The 22,669-nt window shown below is 45.1% G+C and overlaps 1 protein-coding gene across 1 annotated transcript; it reads left to right on the top strand.

Annotated features, from left to right (window-relative positions):
* Window positions 1-331: 331 nt before the first annotated feature.
* LOC124009285 (gap junction delta-2 protein-like) lies at window positions 332-17,058 on the top strand. Its single transcript, XM_046320926.1, has 2 exons — window positions 332-702; window positions 14,549-17,058. The coding sequence occupies exons 1-2, from the start codon at window positions 626-628 to the stop codon at window positions 15,402-15,404; spliced, it is 933 nt and encodes a 310-aa protein (XP_046176882.1). The 5' UTR covers window positions 332-625; the 3' UTR covers window positions 15,405-17,058.
* The last annotated feature ends 5,611 nt before the right edge of the window (window positions 17,059-22,669 follow it).

Below are 22,669 nucleotides of genomic sequence, written 5' to 3' on the forward strand. Positions count from 1 at the left end.
GAGGTCAGCTGGGTGCAGTGTGTTGTGTGCTGGGTTAGAGGAGGCAGGGTACAGGGAAAGTACTGAACACAATGCAAGGACAAGAGCTTCACACTGATGGGAGGGAGTGCATCTGAGGTACCAGGACAGCCCTGGGGGTAGGGTGGAGCACAGAGCGAGAGAGGGCAGGGAAGAGCGGGAGTGAGGGGGAGAAAGAGGGGGAGGAGGGAGAGAAGGAGAGAGCAAGATCATGGCTGTCACATACAGTGAGCTATAGCATAGATCTGAGTGGTGCAGCAGGGGGAAGACAAGCTTCACTACACAGGGAGGGGGAGGGAGGGAGAGAGGAGGAGAGAGGAGGAGAGGCAGACGGCACCACTCCTCTGCCAGGAAGAGAAGAGCACAACGGGACCGGACCGAGGGAGGGCACACACGTTCACCCCCACACAGTCACTCCCATAGAGAACCATCGGCCAGGTCAACGAGTAGAGGTCAGAAGAAGCTGGTGTGGGACGGGGGCGGATGCGCCCCCTCTGGCTGGGGACCGTCAGGAGCGCTGAGCCCAGGAGGAGGGGGAGGAGGAGCGGGAGGAAGAGGGGAAGAGCCCCGGAGACCCGGTTCCTCCTTAGGCTGAATCTGTCTTTCAATGACCATGGGGGAGTGGACCATTCTGGAGCGGCTGCTCGAGGCTGCTGTCCAGCAACATTCTACCATGATTGGGAGGTAAGACTGTCCTCCTGCCACTCATCACCAGTGTCTGTGTGTGTAAAAATAGTTTTGTGTGTGTGTTTTGTGATGGGAAATGCTTGTGTGTGTTTTTTTATTGAAGGTGTGTTGGTGTTTTGGTAGATAGCCTAGCAGTTTAGAGCATTGGACCAGTAACCGAAAGGTCACTGGTTCGAATCCCCGATCCGACTAGATGACAAATATGTCGATGTGCCCTTGAGCAAGGCTCTTAACCTTAATTGCTCCTGTAAGTCGCTCTGGATAAGAGCATCTGCTAAATGACAAAAACTTAAATGTATGTGTGTTTTGAGTGTTAACTGGGTTGGTGGTATCCCTGAGGACTGTCCCAGCAGTAGCCTCCTCCCCGCCCCTCCCCTCCTCGGCCATTCCCCCCTTCTGTGCCCATCATTATTTAAGGCAAAGCTAATTGCACATAACCAAGAGCTGGTATTACTGGGCATTAGGGCTAATTCAGCCAAGCTCCTGTGTTGATTTCACCTATTGGTCCTGGTATTTATGGAGGGGCAATGGGAGTCTCTAGTAGGAGGAGGAGGAGGAGAGCGAGACATACAGAGAAAAGAGATTCAGAGGACAGAAATGAAGGTGTGGGTGAGCAGGATGAGATGGAGGAAATTATTCTGAACTTGGCAGAGGAGAGATTGCTTCTTGTGGTTTTGTGTGTTCTGTAGTTACTGGAGTGTAGTGACAGAAGGTTATGCATGAGCAGATTGGAGTCTTATTAGCAGTGGAGACATGTACTGAGGACAAACATACTGTAATGGCAGATTTTTTTCTCTGGCATGTGAAAAATATGCTTCATCGTCTCTCGCCTGGGTGATTAGTCAAATTCAAAGTGTGATTTTCCACCCATTAACCACAATGTGAGTTACTCACACTGGTAAACTGCACTTGTCCCCTGTATGGAAAAATCACACACGATATTTCCATATGCTTGCTTACCCAGTGAAGCATACAGCTATAGGCTTTCAGGATTGCAGTACCGTGCAGTAGAGAGGAAGTCTACAGAGCTTGGCTACCTATGTTAACATGGAGGCCAGCTGCACTGCTGTGCTCATTAACCTCAACCCCAGGTAGTCCCCAGCAAGGGCAAAGCCTGACCTTCTCTCTCGTACAAGCACAGTACAATCACTGCGTGTCTGTGTTTGTGTCTGTTTTTGTGCTTTTGTCTTTTTTTTGTGTGTGTGTGTGTGTGTGTGTGTGTGTGTGTGTGTGTGTGTGTGTGTGTGTGTGTGTGTGTGTGTGTGTGTGTGTGTGTGTGTGTGTGTGTGTGTGTGTGTGTGTGTGTGTGTGTGTGTGTGTGTGTGTGTGTGTGTGTGTGTGTGTGTGTATGTATGTCTGTGTATGTGTATGTCTGTGCATGTCTGTGTTTATCTGTGTATGTCTGTGTTTGTCTGTGTATGTCTGTTTATCTGTGTATGTGTGTGTCTGTGTATGTGTTTGTCTGTGTATGTCTGTCTGTCTGTCTGTGTATGTGTGTCTGTGTCTGTCTGTGTATGTGTTTGTCTGTGTATGTCTGTGTATGTCTGTTTATCTGTGTATGTGTTTGTCTGTGTATGTCTGTCTGTCTGTCTGTGTATGTGTGTCTGTGTCTATCTGTGTATGTGTTTGTCTGTGTATGTGTTTGTCTGTGTATGTGTGTCTGTGTCTGTCTGTGTATGTCTGTGTATGTGTTTGTCTGTGTATGTGTTTGTCTGTGTATGTGTGTCTGTGTCTGTCTGTGTGTCTGTGTCTGTCTGTGTATGTGTTTGTCTGTGTATGTGTGTCTGTCTGTGTATGTGTGTGTATGTGTTTGTCTGTGTATGTGTTTGTCTGTGTATGTGTGTATGTGTTTGTCTGTGTATGTGTTTGTCTGTGTATGTGTGTATGTGTTTGTCTGTGTATGTGTTTGTCTGTGTATGTGTTTGTCTGTGTATGTGTGTGCACGTACATGTTTATCAGAGTATGTGGCTAGAAGGCTATATACAGCAGTCTAAATAGAGACTGAGGGCGACATTTTCCTAGTGCAAAAGCACTGTGCAAAGTACAAACATTACCATAAATCTCATTATAATCTAGCAGCGCTATTTCATTTGAAACTTTTCTTCAACAATGTGCGTTATGAAGAAGCAACTATTTATGTTTTGCTTAGTTTACTAAACTCAAGTTAAATAATTTACTAAATAATCAAATCGGAGGGGATTATTTAACTTGAGTTTAGTAAACTGAGCAATACTTAAAGTCACCTCTTCATAGCACGTTGTTTAAGAAGGTTTCAAATGAAATAGTGTTGCTAGATTATAATGAGATTTATGGTAATGTTTGCACTTTGCACAGTGCTTTTGTACTATGAAATGTCACAACAATGTTCATGGTGTTAAATGTAGGTTGTAGTGTAGTATCACTATATTATTATTATTTCACATTATTCAACATGGTGGGTATGAAAAGCAAAAGGAATAATTATAACCACAAATAGGAGCTAAGTGGGATAACAAATCCAAGTTCAGGCACTCGTGTGGGTCTGCAAGTTGAAAAGCCTTTAATGTGTGGGCGAAGTCATAATTCAAATCCACCAAGGCGAATCGGCTAACGAGTTCATCAGGGTGTCCCAGTGGTGGATATGATTTGGGGTCATGCTAAAGTAGATCAAAGTTCTGAAAAATACTGATAAAGTAGACTACACAAACAACCAAACCAAATGTGTGAGTGTGGACACATACTGTATCTCCCCATTTGTCCAAATGCCATACGATGATGAACAGGATAAGGGATCTGCATTTTCCATCTCCTTTGAGTTTAGATCAAGCCCCTGTCTGGCAACTAGAATCAATGATAGTCTGTTGGGTGCAAAAGAGGAATACATTAATCAGAGAATGAATCAACGAATGAAGAAACGCCTACAATCATTCAGGAGCAGAGACAACAAATGTGTTTGCGGTGTCTGACAGAGCACATTATTAATGCTGACATGGACTTCTGTTCGTGTCTTTTATTCTTAATCTGAGCGCTGCTGTTGATCATGCACTTTACAGGCCCGACAAGAAAGGCTTTTCCCCTCATATCAAACATATTTGATGACTAATTCTCCTCAAGCTAAACGTGGGTCCATCCTTTTTCTCATTGTCTCCTTCTGTAGTATTTATATATGTGGAGTTAAAGGCATCGAGGTGTTTCCACACTCTATACCAGACATGGTCAGATGACTAGAGTGATCATGTGAATAGGGACCCTATAGTGCACCACAGTTAAGTCGCTTTTTATTTGTACATTTTGACGCTCAGTAGCCTGCATTCCTCTGGTTTCTCCTGCCGCTGGTGAGGACATGAGGGTGTGTTGTAACTGATACCTTAGTGTTTGGGCCATGTTCAATCTGTTAGTCCTGTCTGTGTGGCCTCTAGATGTTAGCAGTAACCCAATATCTCTGTGGTGGCCCTCTATCAGTCCATTCTGTCTGTGTGAATTTAGATTCTTAATAGCAACTGCAGAAATGGGACTGAGTGTTTAGATACGTACATGGTGCATGTATACAGGGTGATTCTTTAAGCTACTGCAACGTGTTGGTGCAGGCCTGGTTGTGAAATTGTTTCATGTGGTCAGACTGCTGTTTCAGAGATGTGGCTCTGCTAGTCGTTATATATCAGGGTCAGGTCAGCCATTTTGCACCTACAGTAGTGTATGTAAATGTAGCAGCGGTCTGCCCACCCCTGCAGTCACTGTGCCTTATACTGTCCCTTTGTCCTAACTGTCCTCTATAGGCTATCTCTCACCCCCCCCCCCCCCCCCCCTTTGCTCTGCTTCATTCTGACGCACACACACGCGCGCCTGTGATCTCTCTTACAAAGCGTTAATGTGCTCTTCCAGGAGAGAAATAAGCCGGGGGGTAGTTCCTGTATTAAATCAGGTTAAACACCTTGCAGGTAAAAGGGAAAGGAAGTGTGTTGATGCATCATTTTCTCCACTGCAATGCTGTAGTGGGGTCAGTGCCAGAGATGAATGGAGCAGGAAGAGAGAGAGAGAATGGAGGACTAGGGGATCAGGGAGAGATTAAACAATGGAAATGAGGGGATTGAGGGATGGGAAGGAAGGGATAGCACTGCAGAGGCTGAGGAAAAAAAGAGGGTAAGTTTCCATCTGCAGAGTATCTGAGTTGGCAGCACAGGTTGTTATCACAATCAGTGGCATGGAGAATCTGTGTCATTACTCAATACACTGGAGATGCTAACTGACCCTACTGCAGAGGAGACAGCCATACTGGATTGGATACACCCACAGCATCGGGCTAGATTTTTACATTTTAGCAGACAGTCTTATCCAGAGCATCTTACAGTAGTGGGTGTATACATTTTCATACTGGTCCCTCGTGAAATCAAACCCACAACCCTGTCATTGCAAACACCATGCTCTACCAACTGAGCCACGTGTTTTTTCAGACACATTTGATTAAAAACATTCTCAATATTTGATACAAAATAAGACGGCTGTTACATATAGTTAGTATTTGCTTCTTTTCCATTTCCCATATTCACAGAGGAGAATAGTGATGCCATACAATATTCACCAACTAGCTCAAACACTAATTGAAAGAGGGAGGTAGAGAGGGAGAGACGGAGAGAGGGGGGAGATGACGAGATGCTCCTTCAGTGCGATAGCCAGTGTGTTGTAATGTAATGCAGCTCTCTAATCTCTGTGCTTGGTCAGGTCTTCATTATGTGCTGCCATAAGCAATTAGCTGTGTCTTGTTACGGAGACATGCTCCGTATGAGGTGAAATAACATTTTCACTCTGGGTGTCCAGTATGTGTGGCTGAATATTATGTGACTGCTCTCTGTTCTTGTGCCCTTGCTGTTTGTCCACTGTCCACAATGTATTTGTGTTTATGCTAATTCTGGCTGTATGCAGGCCTATGTGTGAGTACTCGTGGGGTGAGCTCGTATGTGTTTGAGAGGTACAGTGTATGTATGCATAGCATGTGAGATCATGACCTAGCGTATTCATGAGTCTGTGAGCATCATCAGCGTGTGTATATATGTGTATGCATATGTGTCAGTGTGTGTGTGTGTGTGTGTGTGAGCTGGTGTGTGGGTGTTTTCCCTGTGCATCTGGGGTCAGTGCTCAGAGCCGGCGCAGCCTCTGAAGGCTGGCAGCAGCAGCTGCTGTATGGATGAACGTGTGAGAGCCTTTCGAAGAGCCAGGGCCTGGATGTCCAGCCAGCACACCAACTACTACAGGAGCTACCATAGTCTACCATGCCAGACCTCCAAAACCAGGTCGTTGTCATGGCCTGGTTCGCGACGAGGCTGCCATAGACCTAACACTGGAGCTGCTAAAACAGATTACACAGCCTACACATCAGCTAATCTAAAGTATACTGTAGAAACAATGCAGCAGAGCTGCAGAGTGTTTAGAGGCTACACATAACATTAATTGACTATACTGTAAAGACATCCTGGCCATTTAGCATTACCAACACACCATTGCTTGTATAAACCACCATTCAATAGACACTGGCTCTACACTCAGTGTACTTGCTGTTTCTATACCTTTCACCATTACTGTAGGAGTTCTAAGAGCCTGCTCTGATTCATGACTGTGACATCATCCTAGACCAAAGATAGCTAGAGATTCAATTATCCACTTGGGCTGCAATCAGACATGCTCTTTAGCTGGATGATTGGGTCTCCAATCAGAGACCTGGCGGTGGTGGTTTACATCACATTCCATACCAGCCAAGAATGCCTTCCTCACTGGTACATTCATCTGGACAGGCTGTTTCTATAGTAACTCACAACTGTGTATATGTGCACATTTGATGCAATATCCTCATTAAGGAATGATTCATCGCCATGATTATTGGTGAATTCTAACACATACGGTTTGAGAAAATCTATAGCATTTTAAATACCTTGAAAGTATGTTTTGGTCACAGTGGGGCGAATCGTCTGGTTTTCTAGGTATGAGATTGACTGATGTAAGACATGTTCCAGCCAGTCTTGCTGTAAGTGATCTGAGCTGTGTAGATGTGGTGCCTGGATCCCCATCCTGGATCCTCTGGACCAGTTCAACCAGTTCAAGCAGTTCAACCAGTTCAACCAGTTCAACCAGTTCACCCAGTTCACCCAGTTCACCCAGTTCAACCAGTTCAACCAGTTCAACCAGTTAAAGCAATGGCCTCGAGTAAATTACGCCGTTGGCTTGATTGAAGAGCTTCCAAAACAAGCAGGCGAACTTCTAATGATAGTCAAACATCTTTTTGATCTTCTGGAGTGGGATATTCAGATGGTGAGGGCCTAAGGGCCTTCCTGCCTTCGTTTGCTCTCTCGGCAGGGTTTAACTGATGTTTCTAGATGACCTTTTTCCACTGCTTTCTGCTAATGCAGCAATCTACTTCATGCTGATTATCCTGTTCTAAAGCAGAATAACACACACACACACACACACACACACACACACACACACACACACACACACACACACACACACACACACACACACACACACACACACACACACACACACACACACACACACACACACACACACACACACACACACACACACACACACACGGCAATCCCAAACCATGTAACACTTACACCCAAACAGTCTAACACCTGAATAAACCAACAGCTCAGGACCGCAGTAAAACTCACACTGTGCAACACCATCACGTAGCCCCTGTCAAACATTGCAGGCAAAGCAACCCTGTGAATTCTGCAGAACCTAATACATAAGAGGGAAATGTAATGACCTGTGCCTTTCCCGGGAAATACAGAATATGAAAATATTTGCAACTATTCAGTACAAGAATACCTCAAACATGAGGCATAATGAACACATCTGTAATGTTGATTATGGGTTAGTTAGAAACCATACGGTCCTATGCCGTGGACGTGTGAACAGACAGCTTGTGTAGTGTAGCCTAGGTGCAGCGCAGGGCCCGCCCCTCTGATGCAGCACACAGCAGGTGTTTGAATGATGATGACAGTCACTCGCTGTGACAGCAGGACCTGGACCAGGCTGCACCAAGGGAACTGCTGCAACACAAACTCACTCAGAGCATCTCTGTGACGACTTGACAGAGGCTCTGTCACACTCAGACTCCTTCATTGTTGAGATACAGAAGCTTGTCTTGTTCTATTATCCATTCAATACATTAACAGGGCAATCAGCAGCTGCAGCTGTGTAGATTCTCACATTTCAAAACCCAGAGATACAGTAGGGATAATAAGGTTCTTTGCCATTAGCTTTGTGAAACAGGACACAACATGCTTTCATCTAGGAGTGTCAAATGCCTTGCTGAGAAACATCAATACCCTCACTTTCAGTCAAACCATCAAGGAGACAAACACTTACAGTGCATTCGGAAAGTATTCAGACCCCTACACCTTTTCCATATTTTGTTACATTACAACCTTATTCTAAAATGTATTAAATTAGTATTTTCCCTCCTCAATCTACACACAATACCCCATAATGACAAATAGAAAACAGGTTCTTAGAAATGTTTGCAATTTTATGAATTTTTAAAACAGAAATACCTTACCTTATAATAACTTATTCTTTCACAAGTATTCAGACCCTTTGCTATGAGACTCGACATTGAGCTCAGGTGCATCCTGTTTCCATTAATCATCCTTGAGATGTTTCTACAACTTGATCGGAGTCCACCTGTGGTAAATTCAATTGATTGGACATGATTTGGAAAGTCAAACACCTGTCTATATAAGGTCTCACAGTTGACAGTGCATGTCAGAGCAAAAACCAAGCCATGAGGTTGAAGGAATTGTCCGTAGAGCTTCGAGACAGGATTGTGTTGAGGCACAGATTTGGGGAAGGGTACCATTTTTTTCTGCAGTATTGAAGGTCACCAAGAACACAGTGGCCTCCATCATTCTTAAATGGAAGACGTTTGGAAGCACAAAGACTCTTCCTAGAGCTGGCTGCTCGGGCCAAACTAAGCAATCGGGGGAGAAGGGCCTTGGTCAGTGAGGTGACCAAGAACCCGATGGTCACTCTGACAAAACTCCAGAGCTCCTCTGTAGAGATGGGAGAACCTTCCAGAAGGACAACCATCTCTGCAGCACTCCACCAATCAGGCCTTTATGGTAGAGTGGCCAGACAGAAGCCATTCCTCAGTACATGACAGCCCACTTGGAGTTTGCCAAAAGGCACCTAAAGGACTCTCAGACCATGAGAAACAAGATTCTCTTGTCTGATGAAACCAAGATTGAACTATTTGGCCTGAATGCCAAGCGTCACATCTGGAGGAAACCTGGCACCATCCCTACGATGAATTATGTTGGTGGCAGCATCATGCTGTGGGGACGTTTTTCAGTGGCAGGGACTGGGCGACTAGTCAGGATTGAGGGAAATATGAATGGAACAGAGAGATCCTTGATGAAAACCTGCTCCAGAGTGCTCAGGACCTCAGACTGCAAGGACCTGACGCCGGAGATGAGAAGCAGGTACGGGGAGTCAAACATTTATTCAGGGACAGACATGAAACACGACCGGAACAGCGTCAGCACACAGGTAAACAAGAACATATGACAAACAATCATGATGCAGGGAACAGAGCTAGGAAACAGACAGAAATAGGGAAGGAAATTACACAAGTAATTGAGTCCACGTGAGTCCAATGAGCACTGATGCGCATGACGGGGAAAGGCAGGTGTGCCTCCTGGAAGTGTTGGGGAGTCTGGCGCCCTCGACCGCCAGAGGGAGGAAGAGCGGGAGCAGGTGTGCGTACTGGAAGTGTTGGGGAGTCTGGCGCCCTCGACCGCCAGAGGGAGGAAGAGCGGGAGCAGGTGTGCGTACTGGAAGTGTTGGGGAGTCTGGCGCCCTCGACCGCCAGAGGGAGGAAGAGCGGGAGCAGGTGTGACACAGACTGGGGCGATGGTTCACCTTCCAACGGGACAACCACCCAAAGTACACAGCCAAGACAATGCAGGAGTGGCTTCGGGACAAGTCTCTGAATGTCCTTGAGTGGCCCAGCCACAGCCCAGACATGAACCCAATCGAACATGTCTAGAGAGACCTGAAAATAGCTGTGCAGCAATGCTCCCCATCCAACCTGACAGAGCTTGAGAGGATTTGCAGAGAAGAATGGGAGAAACTCCCCAAATACAGGTATGCCAAGCTTATAGCGTCATACCCAAAAAGACTCACGGCTGTAATCGCTGCCAAAGGTGTTGAGTAAAAGTACTGAGTTAAGGGTCTGAATACTTACATAAATGTGATATTTCAGTTTGGGATTTTTTATACATTTGCAAATATTTCTAAAAACCTGTTTTTGCTTTGTCATTATGGGGTACTGTGTGTACATTGACGAGGGAAGAAACGATTTAGGCAATTTTAGAATAAGGATGTAACGTAACAAAATGTGGAAAAAGTGAAGGGGTCTGAATACTTTCTGAATGCAGTGTGTGTGTGGTGCATGTATGGCTGTGTGTCTGTATGGCTGTGTGTCTGTATGGCTGTGTGTCTGTATGGCTGTGTGTCTGTAGCTGTGTGTGTGGTGCATGTATGGCTGTGTGTCTGTAGCTGTGTGTGTAGTGCATGTATGGCTGTGTGTCTGTAGCTGTGTGTGTGGTGCATGTATGGCTGTGTGTCTGTATGACTGTGTGTCTGTATGGCTGTGTGTCTGTATGGCTGTGTGTCTGTATGGCTGTGTGTCTGTATGGCTGTGTGTCTGTAGCTGTGTGTGTGTAGTGCATGTATGGCTGTGTGTCTGTATGGCTGTGTGTCTGTATGGCTGTGTGTCTGTATGGCTGTGTGTCTGTATGGCTGTGTGTCTGTATGGCTGTGTGTCTGTAGCTGTGTGTGTGTAGTGCATGTATGGCTGTGTGTCTGTAGCTGTGTGTGTATATATATGCCATTTAGCAGACGCTTTTATCCAAAGCGACTTACAGTCATGTGTGCATACATTCTACGTATGGGTGGTCCCGGGGATCGAACCCACTACCCTGGCGTTACAAGCGCCATGCTCTACCAACTGAGCGATGGAACATGTAGTGCATGTATGGCTGTGTGTCTGTAGCTGTGTGTGTGTAGTGCATGTATGGCTGTGTGTCTGTATGGCTGTGTGTCTGTAGCTGTGTGTGTGTAGTGCATGTATGGCTGTGTGTCTGTATGGCTGTGTGTCTGTATGACTGTATGGCTGTGTGTCTGTATGGCTGTGTGTGTGTAGTGCATGTATGGCTGTGTGTCTGTAGCTGTGTGTGTGTAGTGCATGTATGGCTGTGTGTCTGTATGGCTGTGTGTCTGTAGCTGTGTGTGTGTAGTGCATGTATGGCTGTGTGTCTGTATGGCTGTGTGTCTGTATGGCTGTGTGTCTGTAGCTGTGTGTGTGTAGTGCATGTATGTATGTGTGTCTGTAGCTGTGTGTGTGTAGTGCATGTATGGCTGTGTGTCTGTAGCTGTGTGTGTGTAGTGCATGTATGGCTGTGTGTCTGTAGCTGTGTGTGTGTAGTGCATGTATGGCTGTGTGTCTGTATGGCTGTGTGTGTGTAGTGCATGTATGGCTGTGTGTCTGTAGCTGTGTGTGTGTAGTGCATGTATGGCTGTGTGTCTGTAGCTGTGTGTGTGTAGTGCATGTATGGCTGTGTGTCTGTATGGCTGTGTGTCTGTAGCTGTGTGTGTGTAGTGCATGTATGGCTGTGTGTCTGTAGCTGTGTGTGTGTGGTCCTTATGTAGCTCAGTTGGTAGAGCATGGCGCTTGTAACGCCAGGGCAGTGGGTTCGATTCCCGGGACCACCCATACGTAGAATGTATGCACACATGACTGTAAGTCGCTTTGGATAAAAGCGTCTGCTAAATGGCATATACTAATATACTTGCATGTATGGCTGTGTGTCTGTATGGCTGTGTGTCTGTAGCTGTGTGTCTGTAGCTGTGTGTGTGTAGTGCATGTATGGCTGTGTGTCTGTGTGGCTGTGTGTGTGGCTGTATGGCTGTGTGTCTGTATGGCTGTGTGTCTGTGTAGCTGTGTGTGTGTAGTGTATGTATGGCTGTGTGTCTGTAGCTGTGTGTGTGGCTGTGTGTCTGTATGGCTGAATGGCTGTGTGTCTGTGTGGCTGTGTGTGTGTGTCTGTATGGCTGTGTGTCTGTGTAGCTGTGTGTGTGTAATGCATGTATGGCTGTGTGTCTGTGTAGCTGTGTGTGTGTGTAGTGCATGTATGGCTGTGTGTCTGTGTGGCTGTGTGTGTGGCTGTGTGGCTGTGTGTCTGTGTAGCTGTGTGTGTAGTGTATGTATGGCTGTGTGTCTGTGTGGCTGTGTGTGTGGCTGTGTGTCTGTATGGCTGAATAGCTGTGTGTCTGTGTAGCTGTGTGTGTGTCTGTATGGCTGTGTGTCTGTGTAGCTGTGTGTGTGTAATGCATGTATGGCTGTGCGTCTGTGTGACTGTGTGTGGCTGTGTGTCTGTATGGCTATGTGTCTGCACTTGTAATTGTGTACTTGCTTGTGTGATTCCCTGCATGCATGTGTGTTCTATAAGAGTGGAAGTGTGTGCAAATGTTCATGTACATGGCATTGAACCTCTGAAACACCAAAGGTGTAGAAATCTCTTCTGTTTTATTTTCAAACACACTGAGAGGCAGTGTAGCGTACACACAGCTGCTCCAAACACAGACGACCAGACACACATGTCACCTCGCACAAGCAAGGGATACACAGGGAATACACAAGCACCCACACACACACACAGTACATGCACACTCACATACACGCATAAAAATAAACACGCATATGCAAACACATACACATGCTCATGCGAGGCCCAGGTGGTGTGAGAACAGTCCTGCAGCAGCATGCAACTCTATTTAAAGTCTGTACCATAGTACCACATGTTCTGCCTGTTCTGCTGCCCGGCTAGGAATCTGTACCATCACATCTGCTTGTCTTTCCCCCTGATTTAGCATGTTTGTCTCACTTTACATCTGCCTGTCTTTCCCCCTGATTTAGCATGTTTGTCTCACTTTACATCTGCCTGTCTATCTGTCTACATTCATAAGGTTTCTGTATCTTCTCACGCCTCACACACAGTTCTTATTTCTCTCACTCCTTCATCCCTCCATCCCTTGCTCTCTTCTCCTCTCTCTCCCTGAGCCTCCGCTCTGACTGGATCAGTAGGGGGTTGCTGTGGTAACTGGCCACGGAGAGTGGGTGTGGGGGGAGGTGGGGCTAATTTTAAAGACACACCAGGGTCTCCTTTGACACTGCACTATGAAAGAACTAGGAGAGAGAGAGAGAGGGACTGTGAGGGACATAGAGAGAGAAAGGAACAGAGAGAGATAGGAGGAGAGGGATGTAAAGAGAGAGGGGGGTGAGAGAGAGATTAAAAATGGCAGCATATGTATTCAGCAGTGCTAAAGATGTTAATTGAACAGCCACTGGTAGCTGCCTCTTTCACGTAAATGGAGGCTATATCTAAGCTGCTTAGCAACAGTAAAATGAGGGTCTGCATCTTCTGAGGAACTCTACAACCTGCTACTCCAAATGAAGTGCACACACTCAATCAATGTCCCATTGAACACTTCACCATCAGTCAAACCAATAATATGGGCTAAATAATCAATACACAGGAAGGGAGGGAGAGAGCATGAGGGGCGGGGCATTGCTTTAGGACAGCACTAGCGGTGAATTTTAAACATCGCTGATGTCATTTGGTTGACATTTTCGCTGATGCCAGTGGAGCATATTGCAGTACATAAACCATGTTTAGGTGAGGAAGCATTGATAAAGTATAGTAGCCTATTCAATGGGGTTTAGATCGTCTGGGTGTGTGTGGATGTAGTAGTACTGGGTAGATTGAGGAGGAGTGGGATTAAGCTCTCAGCACGTCTCCACAGGCAGAGCTGAGAGGGAGAGAGCTCATCTCTTGTCTGTCTGCTGTTGAAAAATGAATGGAGATGCTGGCTGGATAGGAGACAGAAGGGTTACGCTCAGCCAGCAACATGATGGATATTCATGCAGGGTTCCACATGTTCATTATCCACAGAAATGACTGAGACTATCTCTCCTCTCCTACCTTTCTTCGTTTCACACTGCAGCAGCTGAGGGATTCGTGCACACACACAAATTCACACACACACACATGCATTCACACACACACGCATTCACACACACACGCAAGCACACACACATTCACACACACACACACAAGCACACACAGAGTGCGACCACTACACACATCTGATCAAACTTGTCCTTGGTGTGAGAGCTGCTGTCTCCATTGATATGCTGTGGTTGAGCAGAGGTACATATAAAACACAGCTTTTATTGGCTTAAGACAAATGATGTTACTATAATTCACACATTTATTTTTATTTTTATTTCACCTTTATTTAACCAGGTAGGCTAGTTGAGAACAAGTTCTCATTTACAATTGCGACCTGGCCAAGATAAAGCAAAGCAGTTCGACACATACAACGACACAGAGTTACACATGGAGTAAAACAAACATACAGTCAATAATGCAGTAGAAACAAGTCACATGACAAAAGCCAAAGCCACCCTGCAAACACATTAGCTTTGGCTTTCAATTAATGATAATAGACGAGTAACATGTCTAATTAATCATGTCAATATCACAGGACTTACAATGATTATTTTTTCTACTCTGTGTCACATCTGACTAGGGTTGCAAAACTTTCAATACATTTCCTGGTTGGAGGACTCCCAGAATCAAGAGGAAATCCGAAATCCTCCAACCAGGATGACTGTGAAACCAGGACATTTATTGAAAGATCCCAGAATTGTGCAACCGTAGCTACATTTAACACTCCTCTTAACACATAACTGACAATGTGTCTTCCCCACCCCTCTCTCTTTCCCTCTCTCCAGGATCCTGCTGACCGTAGTAGTGATCTTCCGTATTTTGATAGTAGGTATAGTGGGTGAAAAAGTCTATGAGGACGAGCAGATAATGTTCATCTGCAACACTATGCAGCCGGGCTGCAACCAGGCCTGCTACGACAAGGCCTTCCCCATATCCCACATCCGCTTCTGGGTCTTCCAGATCATCTTGGTGTGTACGCCCAGCCTATGCTTCATCACCTACTCTGTGCACCAGTCCGCCAAGCAGCGTGACCGCAGTTACTCCATGCTACACCCCTACATAGACCACGGTCATGCAAGTCACCACAGTCGCGGAGGCGACCACCACGCCCGCAAGCTGCGCAACATCAACGGCATCCTGGTGCAGAACCCCGACAGTGGCAAGGAGGAGCAGGACCTGGAGGTCAAGGAGATCCCAAATGTACCCCGGGGGCTCACGCAGGCCAAGAGCGCCAAGGTGCGGCGGCAGGAGGGCATCTCCCGCTTCTACGTCATCCAGGTGGTGTTCCGTAACGTGCTGGAGATCGGCTTCCTGGCAGGCCAGTACTTCCTGTATGGCTTCAACGTGCCAGGGATGTTTGAGTGTGACCGTTACCCCTGCGTGAAGGAGGTGGAGTGTTACGTGTCACGCCCCACAGAGAAGACGGTGTTCCTGATCTTCATGTTTGCGGTGAGCGGCATCTGTGTGCTGCTCAACCTGGCCGAGCTCAACCACCTGGGCTGGAGGAAGATCAAGACGGCCGTCAGGGGTGTTCAGGCCCGCAGGAAGTCCATCTGTGAGGTGCGTAAGAAGGACGTGTCGCATGTGTCCCAGGCCCCCAACCTGGGCAGGACCCAGTCCAGTGAGTCAGCCTATGTCTGACAGAGGCTCCTCCAAATGGGGGACCTGGACCTCTGGACCGAGCACAGATTTCTCTGGGGAGGACGAACACTCAATCCAGCTCCCCCCACCCTGAGGGGCACTAACTTTACACTGCAACATTATTCAGGGGTGCAGAGGGACTTCACATGGTCATACTGGAGGATTATTGGAGAGAAGAGCTTTTTGGACTCTACAGGAGAGAGAAAGTACCTAAATGGCAGTTGAGATACTAACTAAAGTTAGATTTAAACTGTTGGGAGTGTTGTGCCTTCCAAGAGAACACACTGGATAAAGAGGAGATGGAACTAATTACTGTAAGAATATGAATTAAGGATAGTTCAAATTAAGAAATGTCTCACATAAATATATTATCTTTGCCTTTGTGAGAGGTCAAACATTGTCCCTTCATTTATTTAAGTATGCGTGCATATGCAAGAACGTATGTGTGAGCATGCATGCGCATATGTGTGTGTGTGTGTGTGTGTGTGTGTGTGTGTGTGTGTGTGTGTGTGTGTGTGTGTGTGTGTGTGTGTGTGTGTGTGTGTGTGTGTGTGTGTGTGTGTGTGTGTGTGTGTGTGTGTGTGTGTGTGTGTGTGTGTGTGTGTGTGCGCAAGAGATAAGGCAGTGTGTATGTCCTTTGTTCTGCAGAGTCAGAGCAGAGACGATGGGTGAAGTTGAGTTGCTGAGGGAATGAAAACATTCCTTCTTTCCGTTATTTTCTTTCCCTGCGGCAGATCCACTATAAGGAGGAGCCAAGCAGAGGAGAAGCACCTTTTATCATCCCCTTAGAAACCCAGAAAAGAAGGCTTTAAAATGTTTTCAAAAATCAACACCAAAACTACACCTCAGCACAAACTGGAACCCCTGTCCCCGTCCCTGTCCCCGTCCCGTCCCCCTGTCCCCCTGTCCCCCCTGTCCCCCCGTCCCCCTGTCCCCCCGTCCCCCTGTCCCCCAATCCCCTATCGCTGTATAATGCATTATTTTACAAGACTGACTACAGTATGAAGCACTAAAGGAATGAATGGGATTCCAACCAGCCGTTATTCCTCCATTACACAGGAAACAGAAGTATTTACTCACCGAACATTTGAACATTTTTAACCCACAAGTTTTTGCTTTACTATCGAATTTGGTGCCATATTTCCAAGTTACTGTAAATAATTGAATGTAATAATAATTGCATAAAGCCAGCTTATTCCCCTATGAGGCATGGGTGGGTGGGGGAATGGCGGTGTTGGGTTGGGTGCTGGGATTTGGGTGGTGCTAGAGATTAATCATAGATTGCCAGCTTTAAGAATATATCATATTAATGTGCTCTTTGTTAAGCTTTTGTTCTAGAATGGAAACTGTAAGTTCCAAAAAAGTATTTTTCCCCTCCTATGGACTTTGAAAAAGGCATGTACTGAAGCATTCATAGAATGGATAGATTGTGTTATGACATGTAATTAAAAAAAGAGACTGTTTAATTTATTTGCATCCTGCTCCTGTGACATGTAATAATCAGCATGTGTTAAGATTAAAAATGATATATGAGATGTGAACATAGCACCCTGTAATGGGGATATGGGGAGCGAATATTGGAAAGGCTCCAGAATTGCAGCAATAATATTAATATTATATTGCAGAAAAAAATAAATGAATAAATATATAAATATCAAAAAGCTTCATATTTTCTGCTGAAGTGTGTGTGCAGGCTATGAGAATAAGACTAGGGCACAAGGTTCAAATTGCATCAAGAGAACAGTTTCAGACATTGAGTAGCAAAAAACGAAAATGTTTACAGAGTGGAAATGAACATAAAACAGCACACTTATGGCCACTGATGACAAGATATACAGTACAATGGATACTACTTGAATTCCCGTGCAAATACTTTATGACAATGTGAATATTGTTCTAATAACAGGGGATGTATGATTAAAGTTGTGTACCCAGGCCAGACATGAACAAACCACCAGCCAAATTCATTTGACTTTGTCATGAAAAGGAAACAACATTAATAAGTTAGATAAACAAAGTCAGCGAGGCAGAGTTAGTTGCCACGGACCCAAAATCCATTCAGTAAGACAGAAAATAAACAGAGTTACTCCAGCAGAGACCCCCACACTAACAGAATCTAGCTTTGATCAAATCCAAACAGAGTTACTCCAGCAGAGACCCCCACACTAACAGAATCTAGCTTTGATCAAATCCAAACAGAGTTACTCCAGCAGAGACCCCCACACTAACAGAATCTAGCTTTGATCAAATCCAAACAGAGTTACTCCAGCAGAGACCTCCACACTAACAGAATCTAGCTTTGATCAAATCCAAACAGAGTTACTCCAGCAGAGACCTCCACACTAACAGAATCTAGCTTTGATCAAACCAAACAGAGTCCAGCAGAGACCCCCACACTCCAAACAGAGTTACTCCAGCAGAGACCTCCACACTAACAGAATCTAGCTTTGATCAAATCCAAACAGAGTTACTCCAGCAGAGACCTCCACACTAACAGAATCTAGCTTTGATCAAATCCAAACAGAGTTACTCCAGCAGAGACCCCCACACTAACAGAATCTAGCTTTGATCAAATCCAAACAGAGTTACTCCAGCAGAGACCCCCACACTAACAGAATCTAGCTTTGATCAAATCCAAACAGAGTTACTCCAGCAGAGACCTCCACACTAACAGAATCTAGCTTTGATCAAATCCAAACAGAGTTACTCCAGCAGAGACCCCCACACTAACAGAATCTAGCTTTGATCAAATCCAAACAGAGTTACTCCAGCAGAGACCTCCACACTAACAGAATCTAGCTTTGATCAAATACAAAAATTGACCCAAGTGCTAATCACAAATCACAACCCAGGTGCTTTGATTTGGGCTTTCATCTAGGGCTCTTTGATGGAGGCTTATGGCCCTTGTCCCCACTGGAGGATTCCAAGAACTGAGCTGTGTGTGTGTGTGTGTGTGTGTGTGTGTGTGTGTGTGTGTGTGTGTGTGTGTGTGTGTGTGTGTGTGTGTGTGTGTGTGTGTGTGTGTGTGTGTGTGTGTGTGTGTGTGTGTGTGTGTGTGTGTGTGTGTGTGTGTGTGTGGGAGGGAGGGAGGGAGGGAGGGAGGGAGACTATGATTGCTGCAGTCCAGGAAGTCTGACAGACAGCAGCACATTCCCAGGTGAGCTCATCCAACTGTTCTCACTCAGTCCTCTGAGTAAGAGATTAATAACTTTACACATTTTGGGAGTGGCTGACTATCTCTGGTCAATCTTCCTGTTGTTTATGGTTAGGAGATTCAATGAGGTCATGGTCAAATCAAATTTTATTTGTCACAGTTTACAGCAGCGATAAAAAGTGCAGCAAAATGCTTGTGTGCTAGCTCCCTCAACAATACAGTACGTTATTCAATATCAATAATAACAATCAGAGTTGTGTCAAAAATAATAAGTACAGATGTCGGATCTCAATTTGATCACTCTTTTGTTGCTGAGAATGTTCTTGCACCGCAGGAAATGCAGGAGAGCTTTGTAATTTACATAAATTAATTGAAAACCCACACTAACACGTTTATATGAACAGTATTGCAATTTTCATGTAGCCTACTTTTGGCCAGCTAGTAGCTTAACTACCAATCAAGCAACATTATGGCCAAACGTTCAAATCCTGTTGCTGCAGGATTATTTTGCTGTGACAATAAAGTCAATTTAAGATCCTATATCTGTAATAGAAGAGGTAGTTTGCATAGTCAGCATTTACAAATATAAAGTGTGCAGTGTCTTGGTCACGCAGTAGAATGAATAATATATAACACAGCAGCGTTGACTGTGTGTGTCTGTATGGGTGTGTGTCTGTGTCTGTATGGGTGTGTGTCTGTGTCTGTATGGGTGTGTGTTTGTACTTGTGTGTGGTGTTTGTGTGAACATTTTTGTGTAAGAGTTGGATGTATGCATAGTCAGTGCAAATAATCTCCAAGGTGCAGAAAGTCTCTAAAGTGTTGATAATCTCTCAAGTGTTGATAATCTAAGGTGTTGATAGTCTCTAAAGTTGATAGTTTCAAAAGTGTTGATAATCTCAAAAGTGTTGATAGTCTCTAAAGTGTTGATAGTCTAAAATTGATAGTCTCTAAGGTGTTGATAATCTCTAAAGTGTTGATAATCTCTAAAGTTTTGATAATCTAAGGTGTTGATAGTCTCTAAAATTGATCATCTCTAAAGTGTTGGTAATCTCTAAAGTGTTGATATTCTCTAAAGTGCTGATATTCTCTAAGGTGCTGATATTCTCTAAAGTGCTGACATTCTCTAAGGTGCAGATAGTCTCTAGGGTGTTGATAGTCTTTATGGTGTAGATGATCTCTAAAGCTATTTGATTACCTGTTCAGGAGTCTTATGGCTTGGGGGTAAAAACTGTTGAGCAGCCTTTTTGTCCTAGACTTGGCACTCTGGTACCTCTTGCCATGTGGTAGTAGAGAGAACCGTCTATGACTGGGGTGGCTTGGGTCTTTGACAATTTTTAGGGACTTTTTTAGGGACTTTCTCTGACGCCGCCTGGTGTAGAGGTCCTGGATGGCAGGCAGCTTTGCCCCAGTGATGTACTGGGCCGTATGGACTACCCTCTGTAGTGCCTTGCGGTCAGAGGCCGAGCAATTGTCATACCAGGCAGTGATGCAACCAATGCTTTCTATGTTGCAGTTGTAGGACCTTTTGAGTATCTCAGGACACACAAATAAATCTAAATTGCACAAATCCTATATCACAAAAATACACAAATAGAATAACACACTTATAAAGAAGAGAACCTGATTATTGACTATTACAATATTACACAGAAACACACAAACTAAATTGCAAAACTAATTGCATTAGTAGTGTACAAAGTTAGAGGTGCGCTATTTGACAGATTCCCCTGCTCCCCCTTCCTCGGGCTTCCAGTGGAGAGACCTGAGGTCAACCTACCCCCGCCCCCCTCCCCATCTCGTACTTCTGAGTGGGAGACCTTCCCAGACAGTAGCCTACCTAGCTCACAAACTAGAATCAGGGTGCCCACTCCGACAAGGTTAATTGACCCACAGTCCCACACGGTGACATGATATCATTGATGTGAAATGCAAATGAGCGATAGAAAACCGATCGCGCAAATGTCTCCATTCGGGATATATATATATTTTGTTGTGCGGGCGCCCCATGCTGCCCCTGGCAAGATGTTGCCCCGGCAAGATGTTGCCCCATGCTGCCCCTGGCAAGATGTTGCCCCGGCAAGATGTTGCCCCATGCTGCCCCTGGCAAGATGTTGCCCCATGCTGCCCCTGGCAAGATGTTGCCCCGGCAAGATGCTGGGCGGCTGCCCATGTCGCCTATGCCTAAATCCACCACTGATCACTGCATATGCTTGGCCTGCCAATATTATTTTCAGACTATATTATATTTCAAAACTCGAGCTTTGATAACAAAGTAGATCAGTTGTTGTATTACTTGCGAGGCACAGCTGAGCATAAATTTGAATAATTAGCTTTTTATTTTGCTGGACTGATGGTAGGCCTACCTGCAGCATATGGTTCGCCTCTCATCGTCCCTACTCTCTCCTTTCCTCTGGTGAGACATTTCATATTATTCTGTAAGTAACACTCCATCTAGTATGATATGCCACGTTTCGTATGGTATGCATTCATTTGTGGATGTCCATGATCCATTTCGTACGATATGTTACGAACTACAATTCGTATGATATGTAATGGATTTCCAAAACATACAATATGTTATGAGTTTGCAAAATGTATAATATGTTATGAATTTGAAAAACGTAAGATATGTTACAAATTCCAATGTGTTATGGCTAACGTTAGCTAGGTGGCTAATACTAACGTTAGCTAGGTGGCTAATACTAACGTTAGCTAGGTGGCTAATACTAACGTTAGCTAGGCTAGGGGTTAGGATTAGAGGTTAGGATTAGGGTTAGGGTTAGCGTACATGCTAAATTGTTGCAAAGTAGCTAAAAAGTTTGCCTGCAGGGCTTCTGAATCAACTGCACCTACCACCAACATTGCAAGACGAATAGAAAAAAGAGAGAGCGGAGTGCAAGGCTTTATCGTTGGCTTTCCTACAGAAATGTTTGGTGATCGACTAGGAATGCCTTGAAGATTGACCAGTGGATCTCGGTTGACCGGTTGGTGTGCGCTGCTCTATAGAGTGGAAAATGTCTCCACTGCACTCCCTCTGCTCTGCAGTCTATCTCACGTAATACACAGTGACAGCTTAACAATCCAGCTGTTTTTAGCTGCGCAAAGATTCAAAACCTGCTTTACATCAATTATTAAAGAAACAAAAATGATACATCTCTCTCAGAGGCTATGTTACACTATTGTGTAGAGTCTGAGTTTCTACTCATGAATCCTTGATATTTCACCGGTTCAGTCTGGATATGAAAGTTAAGCTCCTGACCTGAATGGTCTGAGCATTTCACTGTTAGTCTACACCTGTTGTTTACGAAGCATGTGACAGTTCAAATGTTATGTGATTTGATTCAGGATAAGAGACTCAAACATTATGCAGTCAGTTACTCTATTGAGTGTATTGTACTGTAACACAACAGAGTGGGTTTAACCCAGACATGACTCCCAAGTCTCACACCCACTCCAGCTGACACACATGCGCCTACATGCACGTACACACAAACGCGCATCCACATGCACGCACACACACACATACTGAGTCCTAGTGCACTTGCCTGGCCTTGACGACTCTTCAACATCACGATTATCATTCATTTGGGTAGGAGAGAGGAAGCAAACAGAAACGAATACAACTAATGACAATTTCACCCAAAACACAAAGCCTCTTACCGTCAAAACAATATCAATATTTATGTATAATCTATGGAAATCTTAACCCTACCTCTGATATGACATAACGATGGGAAATCAGAGTAGCAGTGATCACAGATCTAATGGCTTTGGTGTTAAGAGTGGTCCAGAGAGAGTGGGTGGGGTGTGGAACCTTTTAGTGAGATTAAACCTTCACGGCTTATTTATTCACATCAAGGCTGTGTTATGAACCCATTGACATGTGGCCAGGAGGAAAATAGGAGTGTGTGCACGTGCTGAAAACCAACACATCATTATCATGTCAACGACACCCGCTGACAAGCACAACCTCAGCACACACAAGTCACAAGTCATCCAACTCCTAATCAAAAGAGTCGGTTGTCACAGAAGAGTTGAGATTGATTTGGTTAGCAGGCTGGTTGCCAGGCCGGTTGCTGTGGTGATGGAGAGAGGACAGTAACGATGTTAA

Source organism: Oncorhynchus gorbuscha, linkage group LG02, assembly GCF_021184085.1.
Source record: "Oncorhynchus gorbuscha isolate QuinsamMale2020 ecotype Even-year linkage group LG02, OgorEven_v1.0, whole genome shotgun sequence".
NCBI lineage: Eukaryota > Metazoa > Chordata > Actinopteri > Salmoniformes > Salmonidae > Oncorhynchus > Oncorhynchus gorbuscha.